Consider the following 25,397-nt stretch of genomic DNA (forward strand, 5'->3'; position numbering starts at 1 on the left):
TAAATTAAATATTAGTAGTAACATGACCTTTTGCTTCATTCAGGTAACTTATTAAATCGTTTTGAGTCTCATAGGATTGCAAGAAAAAGAAATCATCGTTATTTAAAATAATGTAAATATTTGAGATGTCAGGTTTTTTTTAACTTGACTATATTAATATGGAAATGATGTGCCACAGTTTGTGCCATGAGAAGGTTGAATTGATGCACTTATTTCAGAGGTGATAGTATGTAGTATGGAAATCTGAAATGTTAACAGAAGAATGTTAGTCGTGACTCATATTCTTCAGTGGAATAGTATCTTGATTTGGTTATTTTAAAATTTCTCTTCAGTTGTTTGGCAAAGTTGAATTTATCCAGTGAATTTTCTTTAAGTTTGAGCTATAGAATTACCTTTGAAACTTTTTCCCTAACATATTTTGTAGGTAATTGGAACATTAACACAGTTAAAAAAAGTTCATTAAAGATAAGGTGTACTGGGAGTTCCCTGGTGGTCTGGTGGTCCGGATTCCACACTTTCACTGCCGGGGCCCTCAGTTCCTGGTCAGGGAACTGAGATTCCACAAGCCGCGTGGTACAGCCAAAAAAAAAAAAAAAAAAAAAAAAAGGATAAAGGTATACATACCAAAGCATGATCTATGATACTGCACGTAGGTTAAAAATACTTAGTGCAGCATAATTTGAATATAATGTTAAGGAACTGATTATGTGTAACACTTCTATACGTAAATTGAGAGCATTATTTATAATTGATATTTTAACCTGCCTAACCTTCTGAGTCCACTGAGACCTTACTATCTAAAACTCCTGATGCCTCATCCCAAGGACTTGAGCCTTTACTCGCATTTGTCTGGTGCTTGTGCTTCCATGCTGATTTTTTTCCTTGTTATTTAACATAATTAAAACCTAGTTGGGCATCGACAGCCTTTAACAAATTGGATATGTTGCCTTTTGATAATCATGTAGCAAAGGATAGTCTACCTTATTAAAAACTGTATATATTGACTTAAATCAGCCAAATCTGATAATTAAAATATTGTTTCACATTCTTTCTTCTTCTGATATTTCGGGACTAGTAGGGTCAATAAGCATTTGAAGAGATCGGTATTTTTAGGAGTATTGATATAGCATTTGGATATGCCATTGGTATTTATTAGCAATCCTTACATTCTGTAAATGTCAAGATGTATTATTAAAACATCTTACAGCTTTTTAGGTTAGTAACTGGGAGTCAGTTTTAGGAGATAAATCAGGACAGAGGTAGGGATTTGGGTGGGATGTGGCAGAAAGCCCATTTAGACAGCTGTGAAGTTGTGATAGAAGTTGTAGTGTCTCATCTGCTGAACTAGATTAGTCGCTTTCAAACGTAATAGGAGAGGAACTCTTTTGAACTGAAATCTTATGTGTTTCAGGAGTTGAAGTTCCAGGAGTGATGAAGGAGTTTCTTAGGCAGTTTAAATCTCCGTTGGGGTGAGGTGGAGTGGGGAGGTGATGGTCTATTGTTTATGGGACCCCCGAAGCACTTCTGCAAGGATGTAGGGTGCTGTGGAACATAAGTGCTTTCAGCTCTATGATTTTAGCCGGTGAAACTGATTTTATTTGTTGTACCTTACCTATAAATTTGAGGATGTTATAAAAGTTTATCCTGGAAACGTTGAATTCTCAATTTATTTCTTGCATTTATGAAGTCTTTTCATTTGTATGGTTCTGTAGACCACTTCTTTTCATGCTGCAGGTTTCTACCTGAGCTCTGCTCAAATCAGGAATTAAGACTGTTGCACCTAACTCCAGGCAGCGTCTCCTATTTAGACCAGTGGGCTCTAAGCTTTTTTTTTTTTTTCTTCTGGCCGTGCCATGCGGCATGTGGGATCCTAGTTCCCCAACCAGGGATCCAACCGCAGTCCTCTGCAGTGGAAGCGCAGTCTTATCCGCTGGACCACCAGGGAATTCCCCTCTAAGCTTTTTTTTATAGTGTACCCGCTCAGTAAAAGAGAAGTTAAGTATGCAATACACATAAATTATATACAAGTCCTAATATGTCGTACACATTAAAAATAAAAACTTTTTAGAAATTAAATAAGATTAAAAATAAATAGATATAAAAATCATCTTCTTCCTGCTTTTTAGCAGATTGCTATACTTATCCCATTCTGGAGACCTCTAATGCCTTAGACTCCTTAGATCCTTTCTGTGTTATTCCAACTTTTTCCTTCTATAAGGGCTGGAGAGATGCTGGCTGCCAGAAGTTAGAGGGTCAATAAGCAGGTACTTATTAAGGAAGTTGTGGGTGACATTGTTTGTTTATTTTTTTATGGCCATGTGGCTTGTGGGATCTTAGTTCCCCAACCAGGGATTGAACCTGCGCCCTCAGCAGTGAAAGCACGGAGTCCCAACCACTGGACCGGAGGGAATTCCTGACACTGTTTTTATCCTTTTTATCTTGTGATTGATTTGGTATATACAGTTGTTTGTTTGTTTTTTTTAAAGAAGTAACGGCTCAAAGAGTCAGAGTCTGCAAAATAGAGGCAGTAATTTTAAACGTTTCTGATAACCTTAGAGCTTTGTACTCAGGAGTGTGCATATACTTGTGTTTTTTGAGGGTGTGGAGAGAAGCACGGGACCGCATTGTGGGTTTCCCTGGCCGTTACCATGCGTGGGACATCCCTCATCAGTCCTGGCTCTACAACTCCAACTACTCCTGTGAGCTGTCCATGGTGCTGACAGGTGCTGCCTTCTTCCACAAGGTAAGAAAAAGCTGGTAGGATTGACATGAACCTGGTAGGAGTTGAGCCTCTGTGGGGCAGTGAAATGCTGCTTTAAAGTTAGCTCTGCTAGTGCTTCTTATATATCCCTTCTCTGCTAGAATTAAGTTATTTCTATTTTTAAAGACAGTGATCAAGATGATTAGAGCCACGCTAGAATAAAAAGTCCGGATGAGAAGGCTGCCTGTATAATTGCACATAGGTCAATAGGAAAATCAGTATATCTTCCCAGACACTGGCTCTCCCTCTGTAAAATTGAGGGCATTGGGCCAAAATGTTGTCCAGTTTCCCCACAACCATTCCAGACGTGACCTGGTCAACAGAAGGCTGAACCTGGCCCTCTTCTGACTCAGCCACCTCTATCCCAAGCCCCACCACAAACCTCTGTCTGTTGGGGCTCTGCAAGTTCTAGTTGATTCCTTAGAGCTTTTAATTTTCATGTTGCCTCACACCCTGGTTTTCGTTGAAAATTCACTGTGCAAATCCTTCCAGTCATGACTCCTCTCCTGCACTGTTGTCGCTAAACTGTTGTTCTGTTTTCTTGCTCCTGACTCATCTTCCCTCTACATGTCATCTGTTCTATAAAGTAGCCACTGGCCACATGGGACTGCTGAGCACTTGAAGCATGACTAGTCAGTGTTGAGATGTGCTCCACGTATAAAGTACATAGCGGACTTTGAAAACGCAGCATGAAAGAAAGAGTGTAAACTCTCTCAATAATTTTTTATATTGATTGTGTGTGAAAGTGCAATTATTTTGGATACACTGGCTTAAATAAAATATGTTACTAATTAATTTTACTGTTTCTTTTTATTTCTTAAAAACGTGGCTACTAGAAAATTTAAAATGACGGTTGTGACTCACAGTATATTTCTGGTGGATAGTGCTGCTCTATACCTTCCCTGCAAGTCCTCCCTCTGGGTTCTGAAGAATCCCTATTTTGAGATCGCCAAACTCCCTACACCCCCCACTTCACAGAGTACCCCCTCCATCTCCTTGATCTGATTGAAACCTGACTTGTCTCTGAGGACGGTGCTTTCCTTTGATTCCTTCCAGGGCCAGTGACTGAGGCTACTCACTTCCCCCGATTTGTACTTTGGAGCAAGGGGTAGAGAACCATTTGCACTGCTTACTGGTGACACTTGTAGACAGTTCCTTCTCACCTGTCATGTAAAATCTCATTTGAGGTTCATGGTGTCTGTCTTGTTGCTCCATCTGCCAGCCTCCTACTAGTCATCGCTTCATGGTCATCGAAGATGTTAGCACCCATCACCCTGATCTCCACTCTATGCCCTCCTGGAAGACCCATCCAGCACACTGTCTCCCTGTAATTGTTGAAGTATCACAGGGTTCTACTTCTGTCTAGTGCTCTTCTTTTTTAAATTTAATTTTTATTTTATATTGGCGTGAGTTGATTTATAACATTTTAATTTCAGGTGTACAGCAAAGTGATTCACTTGTAGATACACATATATCTATTCTTTTTCAGATTCTTTTCCCATATAGGTTATTACAGAACGCTGAGTTAGAGTTCCCTGTGCTATACAGTAGGTCCTTGTTGATTATGTTATATATAGCTGTCTAGTGCTCTTCTTACTTTGTGTTTTCCTTAAATGTTCTCTTGTACTCTCAATGTCTTGTGGCTTTTCTTAGCATCCGTAAGCTGGTGATTTCCGTCCTTATATTCCAGCCATGGCCTTTCCTTGAGAGCTTTACTCGTGTATTTAATTCTTTTCAGGACATCCCCTGTATGTCCCTCTGGTAATTCAAGCTGAATTTTTTCCCCCAAAAGCTGATTATCTCTCCCTCCACCCCACCTTCAAATCTTTTGTCCCTCATATACTTCACATCTCAGAGGTGGCATCTTGCAGGTCTCCTCAGTTTTACCTTAAAAGTCATTTTACCAGGAACATTTTGAACCAGCCTTAAGAGGTCATTAAACTCTCTTTTCTTTTTAAAATTTAATGTGTGAAGCTGATATGCTCATCCCATTCTTGAACTTGGCTCTCATGATTATTTTCCAAACTTGTGGGCTTTGGTTGGGCTGCGAGTAGAATTAGAAAGCATCAGGCTGAGAAACCACACCTAACTAGGAGTCATTTATTTTCACACTGGTCATTTGAGAAAGAGCCCCCAATTTTAGCAGTGCATACTCACACTGTGAGAATTTACTTGTCTTCTGGAAAGTCTACCTTATCAAATCTCTGATTGCTCTTTAAAAATGACAATAGTCAGATCCCTTTTTTTTTTGTCTTTTCATGTTTTTTTTTTGGCTGCGCTGCGCAGCTTGGGGCATCTTAGTTCCCCAACCAGGGATCGAATCCGCAACCCCTGCAGTGGAAGCACGGAGTCTTAACCACTGGACCGCCAGGGAAGTCCCAGATCCCTTTACTTTTAAGTAATAAATAATTGACTTAATAAAACTTAGGTTTGTTTGTTTTTTCTCTTTGAAAATCTAGGGCAAGGTTTAAAAACTAGCTGCCCTGAAGCCTTCTGTGGTTACAGATGTTTATTTAGCCCCCTGGTGCTGTCCCATACACTGCCAGGCTTTAAAAATCAGAGAATTTTACAAAAAGATCTGGACCTCAATGAAAATGAAGATCAGGTCATACTGGAGCAGGGTTCCTGCCTGGCACCAGCTGGCTGGAGCTGCATAGCCACTGTTCCCTGGAGGAGGACATGTGTGTGCTTATTTGTCCCATGACTGTATTTTTCTTACACCCATTTCTTTAACATGTCTATTATTTATTTGCCTTCCTTGTTTGGCCCTTGAAAGCAACTAAGTTGGTCATCCCTAATCTAGAGCAATCAAGTTTTTTTTTAAATCCTAAGTGCCTATCAGTAAAATGCTTTGGTATCTCACAAATGTATATATTTATTTATAAATTATAATATGCGTACTACTATACTTACAGAAATTTTTATAAGGTTGAGATAAAGATGAAACAGTTTCAAAATAACATTCTCACTAAATTCTTAAATTTTAGTGAAAGCAATATGATTGAATATGCTTTATTATTTTTGAAAATCTTGATTCGACACTGTGTATTATGGCAACTCAGAGGTCTATTTCTAAATTAAGCATATATTTTTTAAATTTAACATCTTTATTGGAGTATAATTGCTTTACAGTGTTGTGTTAGTTTCTGCTGTATAACAAAGTGAGTCAGCTATATGTATACGTATGTTCCCATATCTCAAGTGAGTCAGCTATATGTATACATATATCCCTGTATCTCCTCCCTCTTGCATCTCCCTCCCACCCCCCTCCCTATCCCACCCCTCTAGGTGGACACAAAGCACTGAGCTGATCTCCCTACGCTGTGTGGCTGCTTCCCACTAGCTATCTATTTTACATTTGGTAGTGTATATATATCCAAAATTAAGCATATTTCTGATACCTGGATTTAATCACTGCCCCTGGAAGAAATACCTTATTGCCATGCTTCCTAATTTGTGATACTTATCCACCAATTTGGTAGCATATTGTTGAAATTGGACTAGAATTTCCATCTTCTACGATGCGTTCAGTTTTTTTAGCAAACTAATGAGAAGATGTTACATTTTTATATTTTAGAGTAGGTTCTCAGTTCACTGAAACTTTTCATTTAGAAGATTTTTAAACAGGTTACAAAAGTTTTTCTATATTTTAAAAATTATTTTTGGCATGAAAAAAATCACATAATAGTGGAAATACTTCTAAACATTTGTTTTCCTAATGCTTTCTCCATATATTTTTAAGTCAGTTCTTTCTTTTTTCTTTTATGATGTCACATTTCCCTTGATAAAGATATGGATTGTATTCAATTAATAAATATTCTCATTAGCATACTGATGACAGTCACTGGCCATTAAAGGGTACACAGATTTTAATCAGCTGTCTTTTTGTAAAAGAAAAATGTGTAATTCATCTTTTAAGTTCACCATCTCTTAAGTACTTTGCCACAAGATAGCCAGCAAACCGCTTTGTGGTACAAAAATTTTTTTTTTAAATTTTTTTATTTATTATTTTTTTTTCAAAAATTTTATGATTGTTTTGCTATATAGATTCTACTGTTTAAGGTAGTAAGATATATAAATCAGTTTTATTAGGCACCTCACCTGTTCATTGTCAGCATATTGCAACACATCACCATTAACATTTGCTCTGTTTTATGGCATTTGCCCATTTCTGTGGTGTAAATATTCTTACCATGGCTGAGTTCAAGTTATCAGTATGAGTCAATGAACATGGTGTTTGGAAGAGAGGGGCAGGTCCATGCCAGTTATATAGTATTTTCACCATACGGATATGATAGACATAAACAGCCTCAAGATGACAGTTAATGTGGGACATCCCTGGCGGTACAGTGGTTAAGACTCTGCACTTCGACTGCAGGGGGGACGGGTCTGATCCCTGGTTAGGAAACTAGGATCCTGCATGCCATGAGGCATGACCAAACAATTAAAAAACAAAAAAAGATGACAGTAAATGTAATAAATAATTGTAAAATGTATTAATTAGTTAAGAAATGATGAGCTTTAGGTATTTATTGACTTTTAATATAACTTTTAGTATAACTAATTTTAAGTATATGTAATTATATTTTTAATAATGGCTACTTTTCATAACAAGCTCGCAAAATTCTTAAATAGTCTCACAAAACCCCTGAAAATTTAGCAGTCGACATTCACTGGCAGGTTTGAGCTAGCTCAAACCATCCTGTGGGCCTTGCAGGGCATTTTAAGAACTTAGGCTTTTACTCTGAGTGAGATGAGAAGCCTTTCAGGGGTTTGGAGTAAAGGAGAGATGAGCTCAGTTGGACTTGTGTTTTAACACAATCGCTCTGCTGTGCTGAGAATGGACTGTAGGGAGGAAAGTATGGCAGCAGGGAGGTGATTTAGGGGCTGTATGAATAGTGCAGGCCAAGGTGATGGTGGCTTGGAGCAGGGGGTAGCCGGTGCCAGTAGGGAGAAGTGAGGCACGGAGGGATCGGATGTCTCATGGCTCAATGGCTTATTGAGGTCTGAGAAGATAACCAGGCTTTCCCCCTTGCGTATCCCTTATTGCCTTTGTCAGAGAGAGAAAGAACACTGTTCAACTGAACTAGTGTCCCACCTAATTTGATAAATCTTTATATTGTTGCAGAATCACTCTGGTACCAAGGAGATTACACGACGTTTTGATTCTCAAAGCGGGTGATAAGGGCAATTTGGACGGGCTGATTCTTCACTGCAGAGGGTCTGCCTTGCAGGGTGTTTAGCGTCCCTGGACCCGACTCCCTAAATGCCATTGGTGCTCCTCAGTGATTGCCATACCCCTCCTCCCACCACAACACCCTTCCTTCCGAGCATATTTTTGCTGAAAGCTAAAGAACTGTGGCCTCTGACAAAGTATGTGATTCTGTTTCTACCCCGGACAGTATTATGCCTACCTGTATTCTTACGTGATGCCCCAGGCCATCCGAGATATGGTGGACGAATACATCAACTGTGAGGACATCGCCATGAACTTCCTCGTCTCCCACATCACTCGGAAACCCCCCATCAAGGTGAGGTCCTCCCACTTACGGGACTGGGGGCACACACGTACTTAGTTCACTTGTTTTGTAGTTGTGCGGTGGGCAACTCAACCATACCTCAGAGTCCTCAACCATAAAACGGGGACGATGACGCCACCAACTAAATAAGATCGTCTTAGGGTTAAATGAGCTGTTCATACAGGGGCTCTTCACTTCCTAGGCGTAAATGGATAGAAATCAGAGGGTTTGGAACTTGAATGGGAACAATGTTGCATCTTTAATTTTCACTAATCTCAAACTGGAACTTATCCTTTTTATCAGTTATGAAACAGGCTATAATTCATAAGAGTATTTGCAGTAACTGTGATCTGTCACCAGCAGAACTCATAGGTATTTTCACATCACGTTACGTTTGTTGCCACATCTCGAAGTATTGTTTATGTTCTTCATTACTGCTTTGAAATTATGGTAGTTATTAACTTTACCATAGATCTTGTTAACTTAATAAGATAAAATAATAAAAGAGTGCACATATTTCTATATTTCAGTATAACTTGTTTCCTTTGTAATCTCACGTATTTTATGCATTTAAAAGCATTTGAGGAGTGCACAGGCTTCACCAGATTGCCAAACCAGAGTGGCAGCGGTGTCCATGGCACACACAGTTTAAGAATTTCTCAGTTAAGGTGTGTAAAGCTCTAAGAATAGTGCCTGGCACATAAGTACTTTATAAGGTATTTACACAAAAGCAAAAGTACCCTCAAAATTCTAGAAATTTGAGTTCTGTTTTTTGTCTTTGAGTTGGTGAATAGATTTGACCATAATATAACCAGTTTCATACTCAGTGCACAGAAAGACCAGTTCCATCACCCTCTCTGTCATTACTGCAGATTCAGACAAGTGAAAGGTCCCCTGGTGAGGGTTAGGGTAGGCCTGGTAAAGGCCTTGTAACAATTAATACTAGAGAATCTGTCCATTCAAATTAATAGTATTTATGACTAGGCTCTATCAGTGTTTATGCTGTGGATTCACACCTGATATCCTTAGTTCAAAAAGGTGTATTATTTAATTTTATAAAATCGTAAGTTTACCTTCATGGATATCATTAGTCCAATGAGTAAATAATAATTGGGTGCATATTTCATTCTTCTTACATTTTGAAAGTAAGTTCTAGACTATGTAACCACTAGTGTAGCTCAGGGTTATAACTTAACTCCTGAATTACCCCATAGTTTCTTTGATTCCTTAGCCTTCTGCTAAAGCCTCACAAAAGAAGAATAGTTAGCAAAATGATGCACCAGATTGTGTGTTTTTTAAAACTATGAATGATGATAGTATTTTTTATATAAAAATAGCATGTTTTCCAGGTACAGTGGTAGATCTGATATTAAACAATGAAAAGCACACTTCTTTGTAGACTTTAAGGTAGGGAGGCAAGGGTCTTAGAAATGAATGACTAGTGCAATTTTCTATTCTTTATTTATCCTTTCTTGTGTAGCCAGGGACTGGACTCCAGCCAAGATGTATGCTTTCTATTTATACCTCCCTAGTAGATCAGAAAACATTATCCATGAAAATTTAAAGTATCTGAGGGATTAGGTACCTAATAATATCATCAGTCACTTGACGCACTCACAGACATGGTGCATTTTTCATCTTCATGGAAGCGTGTTTGTTATATTAGGCCAGTGTTTTATTAAACATCTCTTCAGCGTAGAGAGTGAGTTGGAAATAATTTGCACATGGTATACATAATTCTTCCCAAGTGAAAACTTGAAAAGTAAGTAGCCTCTGAATTTTCTTTTTTTTTTTTTTTTTTTTTTTTTTTTTTTTTTTGTGGTCCGCGGGCCTCTCACTGTTGTGGCCTCTCCTGTTGCGGGGCACAGGCTCCGTGGCCATGGCTCACTTGATCTTATGGAAATATAAGAGCAGTTCAAGATTAGGATGACTTTTTAAAATCAAGGCTCAATAAGTTGAGCCTGTCTTCAAATTCTGAGTTAATTCCCTCAAATTCTGAGTCCAGTTATTTACTTCATATTACAGAACTAGTATAAGCTAAATATTTTCATTAACTTACCTAATTTTATCAGGTATATGTACTATTTTGTTATAAAATAGTAATTTTTTCCTGCTTTAAATACTTCAAATTGTCACTGTCCCCTCCCTTGTTATAATTAGGAAGGCATGACTTTTATATCATAGCAGTATTCTTTCAATAATGTTAATATCTTAACAATATTGACTAAATAAACAGGGAGTTAATTTCATATTATTGCTTTAAATAATGTACTGTTATCTTTTTGAGGAGGAGAAAGATCTAGAATGTAAATAGGCTTCATTCAGAATAAAGGATTAAAAACTCATAAAGCATTGAGAAGATAGATGGCTGGCTTAGGGTATAAGGAAGTAGAGAGAGGACGCATAGGTAAGCATCTTAATATTAATGTTGAGTAAGTTCTCAACATCTTTTAATGATTTTCCTTACTGTTACTAAGCATAACTTCTCTTCGACTAAAATTACCTGGAATGTTCCCGTGTAAAATATAATCCATGGTATTGCTTAAGTAAATAGTCAAGCTTCAACTTACAGTTGTTACTTTATTCCTCTTAATTTTTTGTATGTTTTATTATGTAATGTATAAATATTATATATATATATATTTTAAATAAATACACTGGGGTTGCAATCTCAAAATTTTTTACCAATGGGTTACATGATTAAAAACGTTTATTTGGAAACTACTGCTTCAGTGAAAACAACAGTATAAAATAACGTTTTTGTGCCAAAGTAGAGTCATTTGCAGGTTAAGGGGTTATTCCCCCTGAGGTTGAATGCTGGCATCTGAGATGAGGAGGAAGATTTTTAGGTACAGGGAGAACGAAGCAGAATACTGGACATAGATGCTGTTTGCCTTGACATCCATCTCCTGCTTCAGTGAAAGCTGGTGGGAATAGTAGTAAGTGACTCATGGTAAACTGGAAGAGCTCTAGAGAACTGCTGGTGGGTGGGAGGGTGAAGGAGGGGGACCGGTGGGGTCCTGTGAAGGGACCTCTGGGGGTTGTGACTCCCTCAGAGTTTTGTCTCTGAGGTGTGTCCCTTGGAGCCTGGCCTGTGATCATGATCACTCCTCAGTTTCAGCTCTAGAGACCTGGCTTCTGATGGCTGATATTGGCTGTGTGTGATGATGATTCTTCAGAATAATCATCACACACAGCCAATATAATAATAGGATTGTTATTCTTATTAACAGGATGGGCCATTCAATTTTAATTTTTTTCTCCATTTATAATAGTAATAATAATTTTAAAATTATTCAGGAAAAGACAGACATATTCAGAAAGAAAACAGAACAAACAGGTTTGAAAGACCTAAATAGAACTACTGGAAATGAAGATTATAGTAATTAAAATGAAAATCTCTGTGAATGGGATAAAAAGATAAGACTTAGCTGAAGGGCTTCCCTGGTGGCGCAGTGGTTGAGAGTCTGCCTGCCGATGCAGGGGACACGGGTTCGTGCCCCGGTCTGGGAAGATCCCACATGCCGCGGAGCGGCTGGGCCCGTGAGCCGTGGCCGCTGGGCCTGTGCATCTGGAGCCTGTGCTCCGCAACGGGAGAGGCCACAACAGTGAAAGGCCCGTGTACCGCAAAAAAAAAAAAAAAAAGACTTAGCTGAAGACAAAATTAATGACCTAGAAGATAAATGTGAAGAAATTTCCAAGAAAGTATTACAGAGATATAAAGAGATGGAAAATAAGAAAGGTTAAGAGAAATGGAGGGGCTTCCCTGGTGGCACAGTGGTTAAGAATCCACCAGCCAATGCAGGGGACACGGGTTCGAGCCCTGGCCCGGAAAGAATCCCACATGCCATGGAGCAACTAAGCCTGTGCACCACAACTACTGAGCCTGCGCTCTAGAGCCCGCGAGCCACAACTGCTAAGCCCACGTGCCCAACTGCTGAAGCCCACGTGCCCAGCTACTGAAGCCCGCGTGCCTAGAGCCCGTGCTCTGCAACAAGAGAAGCCACTGCAATGAGAAGCCCGCGCACCACAACGAAGAGTAGCCCCTGCTCACCGCAACTAGAGCAACAATGAACACCCAACACAGCCAAAAATAAATAAATAAATAAATTTAAAAAAAAAGAGAGACATGGAGGCTGTAAGGAGAAGGTGTAACATAAAACCAGGAAGGGAAGAGTAGAGAGAAAGTGGGAGGGGCAGTCTTGAAAAATATGAGAATTTCCAGAATTTATTGAAAACCTGAATACTACAGCAAACATTACGCTGAATCGTGAAAGTTTAGAAGACCCCCATTGAAGTCAGTAGTAAGATAAGGTTACCCACTAAATAAAAGGAGTTAGAGACCACATCCACTTTCATATCATGAGGGCAGCAGTTCTCCCCAAATCTAAAATGTCAGTGTAACTCTAATCAGAATCCTATTAGGATACTTTATTTGGTTTAATTTGGCTTGGAGTGAAACTTGACACACAGATCCTCAAACTTATATCAAAAGGCAAAGGACCAGAATAGCTAAGACACCAGTGAAGAAGATGTGGATTTGCCTTGTCAGAAATCATGACATGGTAATAAAATACATAATTAGGACAAGGTGATATTGGCACAGGGGTTGATAGATAAATCAGTGGTGCAAAGCAGAGTCTAGACACAGACCCACGCCTGTGCAGAAACTTGCTACATGATAAAGGTGGCATCTACAAATGAATGCTGGGATAATTGGTTTTCTGTATGAAACAGAAATACATGTCATCATACCATACACAAAGTAAATTCCAGATAGGTTAATCAACCAAATGTGAATGCAAGCTTTAAAACTTCTAACGAAAAGTACAGAAGTATTTTTATGATCAGAGACAAAGACAAAAAGTGCAAAATACGGAGGAAAAGATTGGTTTGAATATATTAAAATTCAAAACTTTGTTCAGCAAACCTCTATGTCCACAGACTGGGACATTTACAATGCTGATAAATGACAAAGAATTAATACTCAGAGAAAGAATTTCCAAATGAGAAAAAAAGACTACTCAGTTGATTCATTTAGTTTGTAAAAAAGTAGTTCAATGAAGTAGAAACCTAGATGACTAATAAACATGTGGAAAGATGCTCAACTTCTGTAATAATCAGGGAAATGTAAGGTAAAACAATGGGGTATAGTTTATACACATCAGATGGGCAAAAATGAAAGTGATAGTACCAGATGTTAGGATGTGTTAAAATTGCAGATACTATACAGAGCTGGTGGGTGTATACATTGGGATATCTGTTTTGAAGAAAGTTTGATTTTATCAAGTATAATTAAAGGTCATGTTCCCCATGACCTAGCAGGAGAGGAAAGGAAGGAGGGAGGGTGGCACAAGGACTAACTCTATTTGTAATGTTTTATTTCTTTAAAAAAAAAAAGGAAGAAAAATATATATGTAATCTGAAACAAATAGGGCAAAGTGTCACTATTTGACCCAACTGGTGGGTTTGCTTGTCTGTTATATTCTTCCCCCTTTTTAAGCGTAACATTTCATTTGTGTATTTTAAACTAGTAGCATGTGTTTCATACATATGTAGTCATATGATTCTTTAAATACATACCGTCTTTAAACAAATACCCGTGGAATAAAAATGATGCTGAAAGTAAGGTGTAACATTTTAAATACCCATCCGTTGTATATGTACCTCCATAATCCCAGCCTGCTTCTCCCTTCCATAGATAATTGCTATCCTGAGTTTTGTTTTAAAAATCCCTTTCCCCTCCTCCCTTAAAGAAAGAATGCTTTTACCGTATGCGTATTCATCTCTAAATGATGGGCATTTTTAAATTTTATGTAAATGAAATCAGACTATAAGCATTCCTCTGCATTTAGCTTTTAAAAAACTCAATCTATTTGTGAGTTCAGTCAGTGTTGATGCCTGTAACTATAGTTTATCCATGTTCATTGTCCCAAAGTCTTAAAGATGCTCTCCCCCATACTCTTCTAAAAGTTTTAGGTTTGGCCCTGTTGTATTTAAATCATTAATGCTTGTGGAAGTGATTTTTGTGTATAATGTGAGATAGGGTCCCAATTTCATTTTTGTCTCCTCAGCAGTTTTCATTGCACACTTAGTTCATCCATACCCAGTGATCTGCAGTGCTGGTCTGTCATTGTTCAAATGTCTGTGTGTACGTGGATCTATTTAAGGATTCTTTTATTTGGGTCTGTTGGTCCAGTTTGTTCATGTGCCAAAATCACATTAATTGTCATATCTTTAGAATTATTTTTTTGTATCTTCTAAGACAAATCCCCTTTAACTTAACCCTGTATTTCAAGAGTGTCTTGCCTATTCTTGGCCCTTTCTCCTCCCACATAAATTTTGGAATCATTAGCTTGTCAAGAAGACACAGACACACACAGAGTTGGGATTTTGATAGGAATTGAATCTGTAGGTGAAATGGGGAAAATTGATATCTTTTAAAAATTATCGAATATTATATAATCCCCAGGCTACAAAGTTCCACAATAATTTTGCAATAGAGGTCTCTGAACATCTTTTGTTAGACTTATTTCTAGGTATTCTGTATATTTTGTTGATATTTTAAATGGTATTTTCCAAAAGTTAACACTGTCTTTCATTGTTATAGAACTATTTGTTTCCTATATCTAGCAAACTTGCTAAAACTCCGTTTAAAAATTTTTGTTGATTGATATGGGTTTTCTGTGTTGACCGTCATATATCCCTCATGCAAAGAACTGTTTTGTTTTTTCCTTTCCAATCCTCATAAGCCATTTTATTTTATTTTTTACGGTAGCCAGGACCTCGAGTACAGTATTGAATAGGAATGGTGACGACGGGCATCTTGGTTTTATTCCTGATTTGAAAGGGATGCTTCAGATAGTGTGCTATTGGGTGTGATGCTTGCTTTACATTTTAGCTTATTAGCTAAGGATCTTTATTATGAATGATTCTTTAATTTTATTGACTGCATTTCCTATTATCCATAGATACAGTCATGTGTTTTATCTTTAATCTCTTGTGTTGACATTCATGCTTTCTTTGGATAAACACATTTGGTCACAATTCTTTTTATAAATAATTTTCTGGATTTGGTTTTCTAGTATTTTGTTTGGATTACTTGAATTCGTGTTCATGAGTAAGTGAGCCTATGATTTCCCTTTCTAGTATTATTATTATTTTTTAAAATTTATTTATTTATTTATTTTTGGTTGCATTGGGTCTTTGTTGCTGTGCGTGGGCTTTCCCTAGTTGCGGCGAGTGGGGGCTACTCTTCGTTGCGGTGCGTGGGCTTCTCATTGTGGTTGCTTCTCTTGTGGAGCACGGGCTCTAGGTGCATGGGCTTCAGTAGTTGTGGCACACGGGCTCAGTAGTTGTGGCTCGCAGGCTCTAGAGCTCAGGCTCGGTAGTTGTGGTGCACGGGCTTCGTTGCTCTGCGGCATGTGGGATCTTCCCGGACCAGGGATCAAACCTGTGTCCCCTGCATTGGCAGGCGGATTCTTAACCACTGCTCCACCAGGGAAGTTCCTTTCTAGTATTATTTATTTCTGGTTTTGGTACGAAAATTGTAATTAGTCTCATTATATGAGTTTGGGGCAAGTTCCCCTTTGTTTCTATTTTATGGAAGAGTTTGTGCACGATTGGGATTGTGTTTTCTAGGAGGCTTTGGTAGAACTCAACCTTTGACATCTTTTGGGGCTTTGCATGTCTTTTGTGGGAGGGTACTAAACTATAGATTGTTTCTTTAATGATTATAGAAATTTTCAGGTTGCTTGTTTCTTCATTTTCTTTATTTTTTTCAAACTTTTAAGTTGTAAAATATAATGCTCATATAGAAAAAGGCATAAAATTTAAGTGCACAGCTTAATTATTATAAAACAACCCATTAAACATGGGGTGTCAGGACCCCAGAAGCTCCTGCATGCCCCTTCCCAATCTCAACCTCCTTCCTCAGCCCCAGTTTTAATCACTGTTGTGGGTTGAATTGTGTCTCCCCCCACGACCCCCCCAAAAAGGATATGTTTGAGTCCTAATCCCAGTACTTGTGTATGTAATCTTAACTGTAAATAGGGTCTTTGCAAATATAGGCAAGTTGAAATGAAGTCAGACTGGAGTAGGGTGAGCCCTTAGTCATATGGCTGGTGTCCTGTTACGAGAGGTGGAGAAGAGACCCAGAGCCACACACACAGGGAGAACCCCATGTGACGTGAGGCAGAGATGCGAGTGATTTGTGAGCCAAGGAACCCCAAAGAGAAAGGCGTAGAACCGATTCCTCCTGGGCCCCTCACAGAGCAGCACATGGCCCTACCAACTCATCGATTTCTGACTTCCAGCTTCCAGAACTCAGGACCACTGCGAGCTTGAACTGAAGGGGACAGAGACAGGGTGAACTGAAGGAAGGAACCCCTGGGATTCTACCAGCAGGAAGTGGGCCCATAGAGCTAGTTGGCTGAGAATGTGTTACTCGCGTCAGGTGATGGGAAGAATGGCTCAGAGGCTGATGGGGCTGCTGCGGTCACCAAGGGCCCAGAGGCAGGACCACACCCCCTTGGCTCCGGAGGGCGGGGCCACCTCCTGAGGGCTGCTGCGCCCCCAGTCCAGGAGGACAGAGAGGGTTGCTCTCGTGCCTTGAAACCTAATGGGACTTGCCCTGCTGGGGTTTGGATTTGTTCGGGATGCATGGCCTCTTTTTCTTCCCTGTTTCTCTCTTTTGAAATGGAATGTCTATCTTATGCCTGTCCCACGATTGCATTTTTGAGATAGATAATTATCCTCTAGGTTTCACGTGTCCACAGATAGAGAAGAATTTTATCCCAGGATGGACCGTATCCAGAGTCTTAACCATATCCAATTTAGACGATTTAAAGGAGATTTGGGACTTTCTGAGTTGATTGTATTTGGATGAGATTTTGGACTTACTGTTGATCCTGGAATGGGTTAAGAGTTTTAAGAGATGCTGGGATGGATGTATTTTGCATAGAGGAAGGACAGAAAATTTTTGAGGCCAGAGGGCAGGCTGTTTATTGTGACCCGCCAAAAGATATGTTTAAGTCCTGAGCCCTGTTAATGTGTGAATGTGACTTTATTTGGCAGTAGGGTCTTTGCAGATATAATCAAGTTGAGATGAAGTCATAGAAGAGTACAGTGGGCCCTCAGTCCATTATGACTCATGTCCTTGTAAGAAGAGACACAGTGGCACAGGCACTTGAGGGGAGAGTGCTGTGTGATGAGGGAGCATCACCTACAAGCCAGGGAATGCCGAGGACTGCGGCAGTGCCGGGCACTAAGAGAAGGGCATGGAACAGGTTGCTTCCTACAGCCTTCAGAGAGGGGATGCCCAGCTGACACCTTGATTTCAGACTGCCAGCCTCCAGAGCTGTGAGGGAGTAAATTTCTGGTTTTCTAAGTCACTGAATTTGTGGTAGTTTGTTACAACAGCCCGAGGAGATGAATACAGTTACTGTCATGTCTTTAATGGTACCCACCTCATTGTTGTTTTTCTTTACACTTTTATCACCTAAGTATGCATCCCTAAACACTATGGCTTAACTTTAAAATAAACTCTTTATATTAAAATAGAAGTTACGAAGACAGTGCAGAATTCCCATATACCCCCATATAGTTTCCCCTATTATTAACATCTTACATCAGTATGGTACATTTGTCCCAATTAATGAATCAATATTGATACATTTTATATTACCAGGGCTTATCCTTTATTCAGATTTCCATAATTTTTGCTGGGTCTTTTTTTTTTTTTTTTTAAACTAGAATGATCAGGTAGCAAGATAACATAGAATACAGCACAGAGCCATATGAGGGAAAGCTGTGCCCTCAAGCCTGGGGTTGGGAACTCTTAGTCCCCATATTCTTGGAACACATTCCATGATTCTCTGGGGCAGAAAGGCTGGCTGGAGCGCACGGGGATCTCCCTGCTGACTGCATAACTGGTCCACGCCCAGGGCACAGGCTACACACGGGGAATGAGGTCAGACAATTTACACCTGCTTCCCGAGGAGCCGAAGAGGAGCGCTCTCTACAAAGGCCCTGCACCTGGCAGGGATCGCGGGACGAGGGAGAGCTCAGAGGTTTAGTTCCTCTGTGGGTGAGACACATAAAAAGCCTAGACCAATCTACGCGCAAATTCTCACTAACTGGAGAGGTAAGGGAGCGAGACTGCCTCCAAGCCAGTGTTTGGTCTTCGGTAAACAAGGATAAATACAAAACATGTTCCTCAAGTGGGCTTGAGCAGAGCTGGGCACAGCAGGTAAAAGATTCCAAAGCGCCATTTAGTGCCCGGCACAGAAGGAGACGGGAGGGTGTCGGGGTGGGGCGTGCTCTGCCGTAGTCTCTGCTGCCGCGCGTCCTGCTCTGCTGCCCTGGCCCCGTCTCTGCACTTGCTCCCTGCTTTCCGCATCTGCCCTCACTTCCCCGGCCTAACCCTCCCAGCCTGGAGCGGAAGCCCGGAGGCGGAGGCTGTCTGCTGGGGCTGAGAACCTGAGGCTGAGCGCCTGCAGCGGGGGGCGGGCAGGGCGGAGCGTGTGCGGGGGCCCGAGGCTGCGGGAAGGAGTGAGTGCTCAGCTGCCAGAATGGTGCTGTCTTCTGCTCCAGGATCAGTTTTGAACTTTATAGAAATGGAATCATACAGTATCTCTTTCCATGTCTCTTAATCTTGCTTTCATATTTCTTTAAAGATTTTTTTCAATATTTTCCATTCTGGGTAATAATTTTAGTATACTTTTCGTCACTAATTTTCTCTTCACCCATCCATTGAGTATCTGATTTAATTCAATATACTTTTTCCCCCCACCCAGTTTTATCAAGCTGTAATTGACACGCAGCACTGTATAAGTTTAAGGTGTACCACATAACGATTTGTTACAAACCATCATGAGGTGATGACCACAATAAGTTTAATATACTTTTCAATTCTATTGTCCTATTTGGTTCTTTCTTTTCTTTTTAATTGTTCTTTTTAGCAGTGCCATGCGGCATATGGGATCTTAGTTCCCCGACCAGGGATTGAACCCGCGCCTCTTGTATGGGAAGTGCAGAGTCTTAACCACTGGACCACCAGGGAAGTCCCTATTTGGTTCTTTTTCATATCCACAAGGATTTTTTTGATAGTCCCTTGTTTCTTCCATCAAACCTTGAGTAATCTTTCAGAATTTTATTGTACATATGATACACATTTATTGTTGCTGTCCCTGATATTTCTCCTGTTTTGCAGTGTTTTGGGGTCTGGTTCTATTGTTTCTCTCTGCAGAGTCTCCTTCGTGCGACTCATCCCCTCTTTTGTGATTTTCGACTGTGAGGTCATATTCTTTGGGGTTTTACTTATAGCACTTCTTTGAGGCCTGAATCTGAGAGGATTTGTACTTGCTTCTTCCATGTGCCTTGGCTCACTACCTACTTGAGACCTATTTAAGCTAAATTAGCATGTTGGGGCTTTTCAGGACACACAGGTGGCATAAATTCTAGCCTCAGCTGTGTGAGGGCCGGCTTGTGGTTATCAGTTTCCCAGAGGGGATGTTTCCTCCTCCGCTTAGAGCTCAGACTGAGAAGGAAATGTTGCTTCACCACTTCTCTCTGCAGGGCTGCCTCCTGCCCTTGTGGCCTTCCACTGGGTCCCAGGGTTTCAAAAAGTCTCCAATCTGATTTCCTGACTGTGGGCGCTCCAGCCTCATGAAAACCCGAGCTCCTGGCTGTCTTGCTGGATTCAGGCCTTTTCATTACTTTGGCTTCTGAGGACTTCATTTCTTTCATTATAAGCTCAGCCAATACATTTAAAGAGATGGTTTCTGTATTTCATCCTGCCTTTTCAGGGATTCTGTGCTCAGGGGGGTTTATGTTATTTAATCTGCCATGTCGTTGATAGTGAAGGTGTGGTGTTATTCTTCATACTTTTCTAATTGCTTGGAATTTCATCATAATAATAACCACTAAACTATAATATGACCACTTTTCCATGTCTTTAAATATAACTTTCTTAAACATCTTTTTTAATGGACATGTAGTATTTTATAATTATTTATCTCTCCCCTTTTGATGGGTAGTTTTCCAGTAGTTTGCTATTAAACAGCTTTATACCTACATCTTGCTGTGCAACCAAGGTAAATAGTAGAAGTAGTGTTACTGAGGTAAGCACCACTGAACACCCCAAGGCTTTTGATATCGGTTACGTATAGGCCGTTTGGAAGCGTGTCCTTAATAATAATGTAGATACATCCGTGGCAGGAAGAGAGCCCTGGGCTCTGGCTCCCGACTTGCTCTGAGTGAGTATAGCCATCGACTTGGTGTCGTCACTGTGGAAAAGGAGGCATCGGTTGGTTAAGCTCCAGGGTCTCTGTCTCAGCACCCGTGGTTCTCACTCTGTGGTCTTTCTTCCCCGCTCCCAGGTGACGTCACGGTGGACTTTCCGATGCCCAGGATGCCCTCAGGCTCTGTCACACGACGATTCCCACTTTCACGAGCGGCACAAGTGTATCAACTTCTTTGTCAAGGTGTACGGCTACATGCCCCTGCTGTACACGCAGTTCCGCGTGGACTCTGTGCTCTTCAAGACCCGCCTGCCCCACGACAAGACCAAGTGCTTCAAGTTCATCTAGGGGCGTTGCGCACATGGGAGAGCGTGAGCGGAGTGAGGGGGGTGCTCCTGAGGTCCCTAGACATGGAGGGCCTCAGGGATGCCCACCGGCTGGGTGGCCCAGGCGCTTTGCTGGGAGAGCCAGCAGGGAGCGTGGGAGGGACAGAGCTGCTCTGCTCGTGAAATCGGCCACCCTGGCCGGAGCCCTGGTCCCAGGACACCAGGGCTCCCTACGCGGGGCACTGGTGATAGCTTACACTGAGGGCCACAGGGACTCTGGAGAGTCACTCACGCAGTTCATACACCCACGGCAGCTGGTTTGTGGTTTTTAATTCACTAATAACTACTCTTATTATTTAAAAAGAAAGTTTCAGATTTTCCATTCGAGGCTTATTTATATACGTGTGTATGTATATACACATATGTGTGTGTATATACATGTGCGTGTATATGTATACACACACACACTCACATACATATACATATATATTTTTTTTTGAGGGGGAGTTTGGCATTTCTGCCCATCTCACAAAGTGAGGGACGCACCACGGTGGTCTGTATTTTGGTGGAGATGCATCCTGGCCTTCTGGTATCTGGCTCATCTTTACAGATCGTCTCCGTCCTCCCCAGGGGCATCTATCTGTGTGCAGAAACAAGAAAGGGCCGGGCGTGGCCCTGTTACAGGGCCTGGCCCAAGATAAGACCTGTTGCCCACCAGGGCTCTGTAGCTCAAGGTGTGGGCATCTGCACCTTTGGGGGCAGTGGAGCCTCCCTGCGCAGGACTTGGTGGGTTTGAGGACTCCCTGCTGGGTCGTGTTGTCTGAGTACTCGGCCCAGCTCTCTCCCTACCCCCTGTTTGAGAGAGAAGACTAAGGAAGGACCGAGACCTGCAGACACACCCCCAAATGGCTCTTTTTGTTCGGCCCTCCTTTGAAAGACACGTTGTGCTTTGGCTACAGGCCTTCCTGCAGGTCCTCACGTACGAGCACAGAAGCCTGGTGGGCTGCACTTCAGGTGTGGTCTGAGTGGTTGCAGCTTGGCCTACTCTCTCTGCCACAGAGCAAGCGAGTATCCTTTGAGCCCCACCCGGCTGGCCGGGGAGTCACAGCAAGGCACCTGCCTTGGGATAATACCTCGGTGAAATTCACCTTCCCCGACCCCTGTCTGGACCCACATCCTATAGTTATTGGATCCCTCACGCCGGGTTGGTTCTGGGACCCCCTGAGGTTTGGTATGTGTCAGAATGGTGGGAGGATAGGATTTGTTAGGTTAAGCTCAAATCCAGCCTGAAATTTAATAGGTATTCACACCCCACATTACCACGTTCCACTCTGGGTTTAAATTTCTATTTCCTGGGCTGAAATAGAAATAAGCTAATTTTTTTTTTTTTTGGTGGTGGCAGCAGTAGGGGAACCAAAGAGGGCGTTAGTGGCTGTTGGCAGGGATTTAGCCCGTGGCCTCTACCGTATTTCTGGTCCCCACTTTCCTCCAGTGAAGTCGAATCTAGGAGGTTCCCCACAACTGACTGAACAAAGGCTCAGCTTTGTCCTGGGCACGTACATGCCTTAAGCCAGCTCCGTCTTCCCCTGACCTTGACGTCCTGTGCTCCTGTGTCCAGGGGGCACATCCTCCTCTGACCTGCCTCCCCAAGATGGGTTCTCTTCAAGTATCATTTTGAAGCCAGGCTCTGTCCTGTGGGTAACACCCACCTGTAGGGCCGCTTGACCTAAGGGACTCTCCCGGTCGGTGGGCAGGACGAGGCCTCCGTCCTCCGGACATTCCCACTGCATCTTCCTGTGGTTCCCCTGCTGAGGCAGCTACCTAGGAAATTGAGCTCTGCTGGTCAGCAGCCCAGAGAAGGGGTCCAGACCCCCTGCTTCCTAACTTTCTAACTCCCCCTTCTTTGACCTTGGACTTTATTCTTTTTAGCAGTAGCCTTCTTCCCTTTGGGAAGCCAAAGAGTGTGGTGTTTTGAGCTATAAATGTGGCTGCTATTTTTATCTTGTCTCTTTTAATGTGAGGAGCTCCTAGACTGCCTCTGAGCAGGCCTGGTGAGAAAGGAGCCGTGTCAGGATCCCCTGCACTGGAGCCAGAGCACGGGGTCCCTGAGCGCTGGCGGCAGATCCAGAGCAGCTGGTACTCTGAGGCTGTGGATGACATCACGGGGCACTGTGGGGGGGTGGTGATGTCAGAGCACAGACGAGGGTGGCACTGTTTGGACCTGAACAGGACACTGACTTGAAGGACTCCAGACAGCAGCCTCTGATGGACACTGGCCACGTTCGTAGAGGACACTCCTCATGGTGAGAGGGAGCGCGGTGAGAGCTTTCGGAGGCTTGGTTAGTTCTCCTGGAGAATGGCCGCTGCTTTTTGCAAGGCGGGTTAGGTGGAGGCCCAGGTCCAGGCTTTGAATGCCTTTGATGCCGATCGGTCACCTTGGGAAGCCCAGATGTCACCTGCGCCACCTGATTGACTCACCTGGAGCACGGGACAGCCCTGCAGATGCACGTGGGCTTCCTCGGCTGTCCCGTGAACCCCCGTTGCCGTCTTTGCTCCCAGGGCCCGGCGCGTCTTTGCTCTCCAGCTGGCCGGTTTTCTCTTCACTGAGAGGCGCCCACGTGAGGGGGAGCCCCCAAGGTGCTCATCAGGCCTCTCTGGGCTTTTGCACCTGTGCCGTGTCCTCCGCCTGTGTGGCCTGCACCTCAAGGCAGGGCCCGCGCGCTGGGCGTGCAGGAGTGGTGCCCTCAGGAGCGGCCTGCCTGTGTGCTCGGGGAGCTGCTGTTGCAGTGCTGGCGTCTGAAGGGGGAAAAGCTCTCTGATACTCATGCCATGTCCATCCACCCCACCCCTTTTCCAGTCATGAGCACAATGGTCTTACGTTGGATTTTTGTAAAAAAAAATAAAATGGAGACTTTAACTCATGCAGCTTGGAAGTCTTTTGTGGTTTTCCTCTACAGGACGCTAGAGTGGCCTGGGGGAAGGTGCCTGCCCGGCTCCAGGAGCCACCCGTGCACGGCCAGCGGGCCCTTCCCAGCACGACTCTTCGCTGGGATTTGGTCCCGGAGCAGCCTGCGTGCCTGAGCCCGGCTGATGCTGTCAGTGTGCGTGGACGCGGGCAGCCTTGCCTGCGTCCGTCTCTGGGATTAGTCATTTGATTACGTAGGGAGGACGTAGGTGTCACCGAACTGCTTTGAGCGGGATGTGGGATGGCATGTGGTACGTGTGGGCCACCTCTCCTTTTTCACGGTAACTTCAGTGTGTGTGGTGTGGTGCCGGGGAGCTCAGGTGTACGTGTTCCCAGCCCAGAGGAGAGGGCTGCCTTAGAATGGCCCCGTCGGTCTGGGGGTTATTTGCTGACTTCCAAGGAGCCACAGAAAGCTCCCGCATCTAGTTGGTGCTTAACTCTCAGAGTCCAGTCCTTTTGATCCCTGGCTTCTGCTCAGCTGTGGGATCAGAGCCGTCCTCAGGGAGCCAGCACCGAGTCATGGGCTTGGAGAAGGCGGATGGAGACAGGAAGGAGGGTGGAAGGCAGAGAAAAGCTGAGCTGGGGGTGCTCCTCTCCTGGGTTCTGCTGGTGGGAGTTTGGTTTGTACCAACAAGCCTAAGAAGGCCTGGGACCCGCCGTTCAGTGTTACTCCGAGACTAGGGTTGACAACTGATGCGGTAGGTTTGCGGCAGGTGAGGGGGGAAGATGGTGTCGTATCGGGTGGGGATGCCTACCTACTTGGGTCTGGAGCTGGAGCTGCCAGGCTCCTGTTCTTCCAGCCATCCATCTCCTTGTTACAGCTTGTGCTGGGGCCAGAGAGACTTGAAGTTGCTTGAGGCTGTCGACATGGGCGTGGTGCTAGACAGAGATAACCTGTCTAACTTAGGTTCTGTTCCTGCTGGTTCTGGCTTGGACTTCACAAGGTAAGCCAAAGTGGTCAGTGTTAGCGGTTGATATTATTGTCACTGAAATCGAAGATTCCACCATATTTGCAAAAATGTGGTTAAGAAGGATAATGCTGTGGTTAAGGATATGGACCCTGGAGTAGACTAGACTGTGGGTTCAGATCCTGGGTCACCCATTAAACTGGCGGGGAGCACGTTATATTCTAAACTTCTTATCCATAAGATGGCAAGGACTGTGCCCACGTCTTGAAGATGTGTTGAAAGTAAACATAAACGTGAAGAGTCCGCTGTTTGGCACACAACAGAAATGCACTGTCATTGGGGTAAACATACTGGAAACTTCTTAGTGGCACTTTCTGCATTCCAGCTCATTCCAGGCTCAGCTGAAGCATTGCCTTCAAGAAACCCTCCCTTCTCAGAAGTTGCTGCTTGTCCCCCTCTAACACCCGCCACCGCCCCGGCGCATCTCCTGTTACAGCAGCTGACCTGTCTTCTACTTCACCGCGCACTGTAATGGTTATGGGTCTGCTTCCCACACCAGCTTGTAAGCCTCTTGAGAATAGAGCACTTAAGTGCTAAACAGTTTTTTCCCTCCCTCTCTTCCTCCTTGCGAAAGTCTATTGATGAATGAAATGATTTGACAAAATTAAGGGGGGGC

General features: G+C 42.8%; 1 protein-coding gene across 1 annotated transcript in view; it reads left to right on the forward strand.

Annotated features, from left to right (window-relative positions):
- EXTL3 (exostosin like glycosyltransferase 3) overlaps positions 1–22,429 on the forward strand; it is a 105,035-nt gene extending 82,606 nt beyond the window's left edge. The window contains exons 5-7 of the mRNA XM_055087344.1: positions 2,599–2,743; positions 8,164–8,292; positions 20,661–22,429. Of these exons, the coding sequence (XP_054943319.1) occupies positions 2,599–2,743; positions 8,164–8,292; positions 20,661–20,870 (484 nt within the window). The 3' untranslated portion in view covers positions 20,871–22,429. The remainder of the gene's footprint in view (positions 1–2,598; positions 2,744–8,163; positions 8,293–20,660) is intronic.
- Positions 22,430–25,397: the final 2,968 nt, after the last annotated feature.

The sequence above is a fragment of the Physeter macrocephalus genome, chromosome 9, assembly GCF_002837175.3.
Source record: "Physeter macrocephalus isolate SW-GA chromosome 9, ASM283717v5, whole genome shotgun sequence".
In the NCBI taxonomy this organism is placed as follows: Eukaryota; Metazoa; Chordata; class Mammalia; order Artiodactyla; family Physeteridae; genus Physeter; species Physeter macrocephalus.